Here is a 2,155-nt window from a genome sequence, read left to right as displayed (position 1 = left end):
TTAAATTTACTATCTTATTCTAATTAACTCATAAAAATAAAAACGTCCCTGTGGGGATTGGCAAATTAAATTTATGAATTAATTACAACACGATGTTAATTTTCTTTATGAAGTTCATATATATAATCTTGATGCAATTATCATTATAAAATCGGGATGTTGTGGCTCTCCCAAAAATTATTATGATAATCACGACTTCATTAACATCATTAACTATATAGATGCCAAAAAATAAAGTTCCCAAGAATAAAAGACAAAACCATCATGTTAGTGGGTAAACAGTATTTTTCCAAAGTACAACCGGATAGTGTCCCAGGTAAGCGGGGGAGCGCACAACGGCACACTTAAGTCCCATGACTTGCCTTGCCAGAGCTTTCCGATTGCAATTTTGGATAGTACCATAAACATTCACCAATACATGAGATTTAGTTAATTATTCTCAGGTCCAGGCATCAAACAATTTATATTTAAACAATTAAAAGAATAAATATATCCTTAAGTTCATGCATTAAAGAAACAATAATTTAATACTGAACAATTTAAATCATAAGATGAATAAAAATGCAACATAAAAGCATAATAACATGAATAGCCTAATGGTCTTGAAGTGACCTTAGGCCCTTTATACCTTAAGAACCCAAGTTCTAAACCTAATAAGCCCAAAACTTGTTTCTCCCCTTTTTTTTTTTTTTTTTTAAACTGAATGGGTTATCAGGTTGGGCTTCCTTATTGGGTCAGCCTTTGGTTTCTGTATTGGGTTGGCCCAATCGGGTTAGCCCACTTAATAAACTTTTTTTTTTTTTTAAACTGAATTGGGTTTGGGTAAAATAAAGCCCATACCCAATGGCCCAAACCACTAGACCCGGTTTCCTTATGGGTTTGAAACCCTACCCGGATCATATTTTCCCCAATCCGAAAATACCCAATCCCTAGCGCCGCCACCCCTTCCCCTTCTTCCTCATGCGCCGCCGCCGTTCCTCATGCGCCGGCCACCAAGGGCCGGCGCTCCAGCCAGACGGCAGACAACCCGTGTAGGGATGCCACCGTCATTCTTCATGGGCGGCCGTGATGGATCGCTCCTCACTGTACGCGGCAGAACGCCGCTAACGGCAGGGGAAACTGTGACGCCATGGCCACTGATTCGGCTACCAAGGTGCACGTCGGTGGCCTCTGTGGGGTACGAAACTCGATTGGGAAAGTATAGCCACGAGTATAAACCATTATAAAATGAGAAGCCTGGGGAATTTTATGAACAATGTTGGATATCAACCAGAGGAAGTCTTCCCGGTTCACGGAACTCCTTTGGTCCGGCAGCATGCCTTCTGGGTCCCGTCAACAAGCATTACTTTAGAGTTGCAAAGAAACTCCAAATTATCTTTCTCAATGCTTCACCGTATCCTACTGTTACTTTCTTACTAGTGCTCTGGTGGCACCCAATATGGGTCTAATGGTGGTTTGGTCAAAAGTGTTGTTTGAATCAAAAAAACAAGGTAGTATTTGCAAAACAATTCAAATATAAAACTCTCAAACATTGTTAGAATTGCGTGCCTTATTTTACCTGTATGTTTCATTTTGTTTTAATAATCATTGAAACAAATATATCAACAGTAGACATATAATAATGCTAGACCGAGCAAATATAGTCTAGAGAAGGCTCTGATACTACATGTAAGAATTCAATATATATTAAATGCTAATTAACAATAAAATTAGCAGCGGAAATAATTTAATATATATATATGTACCTCCGGCCATTGCTTTGCTCAAGCCAATTGAAGAACAGCTTCACAGAAACAAATCTGGAAAACAAAAAATATTTATTGAGAGGTTCTTCTGACCTATGCCTACCAGTGAGTGCCAATTGATGGAATACACAGGCCTTATTTATAGGTAGGTCAGGGGACCCTCAATTAGAACTGTTACCTTAATTATTCCTCCCATCAAGGAATAAAAAATCAATCAATACAGCTAATTGATTCCACAAACATTAAATCATTAATTAAATCAAATACTTGTTCCACAAGAATTAAATCAGTGATTTAATTCAGAATATTTGATTTACATAATAAGCTTCAAATTGGAATAGAATATTGAACACCGTAATTTTATAATTATAAAAATATATGTGACATAAGGGACATACTTAAATGGAATT

The 2,155-nt window shown here is 37.2% G+C and overlaps 1 protein-coding gene across 1 annotated transcript in view; it reads right to left on the bottom strand.

Moving 5' to 3' along the window:
* Window positions 1–958: 958 nt before the first annotated feature.
* LOC132178306 (protein NRT1/ PTR FAMILY 5.3-like) overlaps window positions 959–2,155 on the bottom strand; it is a 2,752-nt gene continuing 1,555 nt past the window's right edge. Inside the window, exon 3 of the mRNA XM_059590751.1 lies at window positions 959–1,236. Within this exon, the coding sequence (XP_059446734.1) occupies window positions 959–1,236 (278 nt within the window). The remainder of the gene's footprint in view (window positions 1,237–2,155) is intronic.

The sequence above is a fragment of the Corylus avellana genome, chromosome ca4 (assembly GCF_901000735.1).
Source record: "Corylus avellana chromosome ca4, CavTom2PMs-1.0".
NCBI classification, from domain to species: domain Eukaryota; kingdom Viridiplantae; phylum Streptophyta; class Magnoliopsida; order Fagales; family Betulaceae; genus Corylus; species Corylus avellana.
Note: the sequence above shows the minus strand (reverse complement) of the source record. Positions and strands in the feature narration are given on the sequence as shown.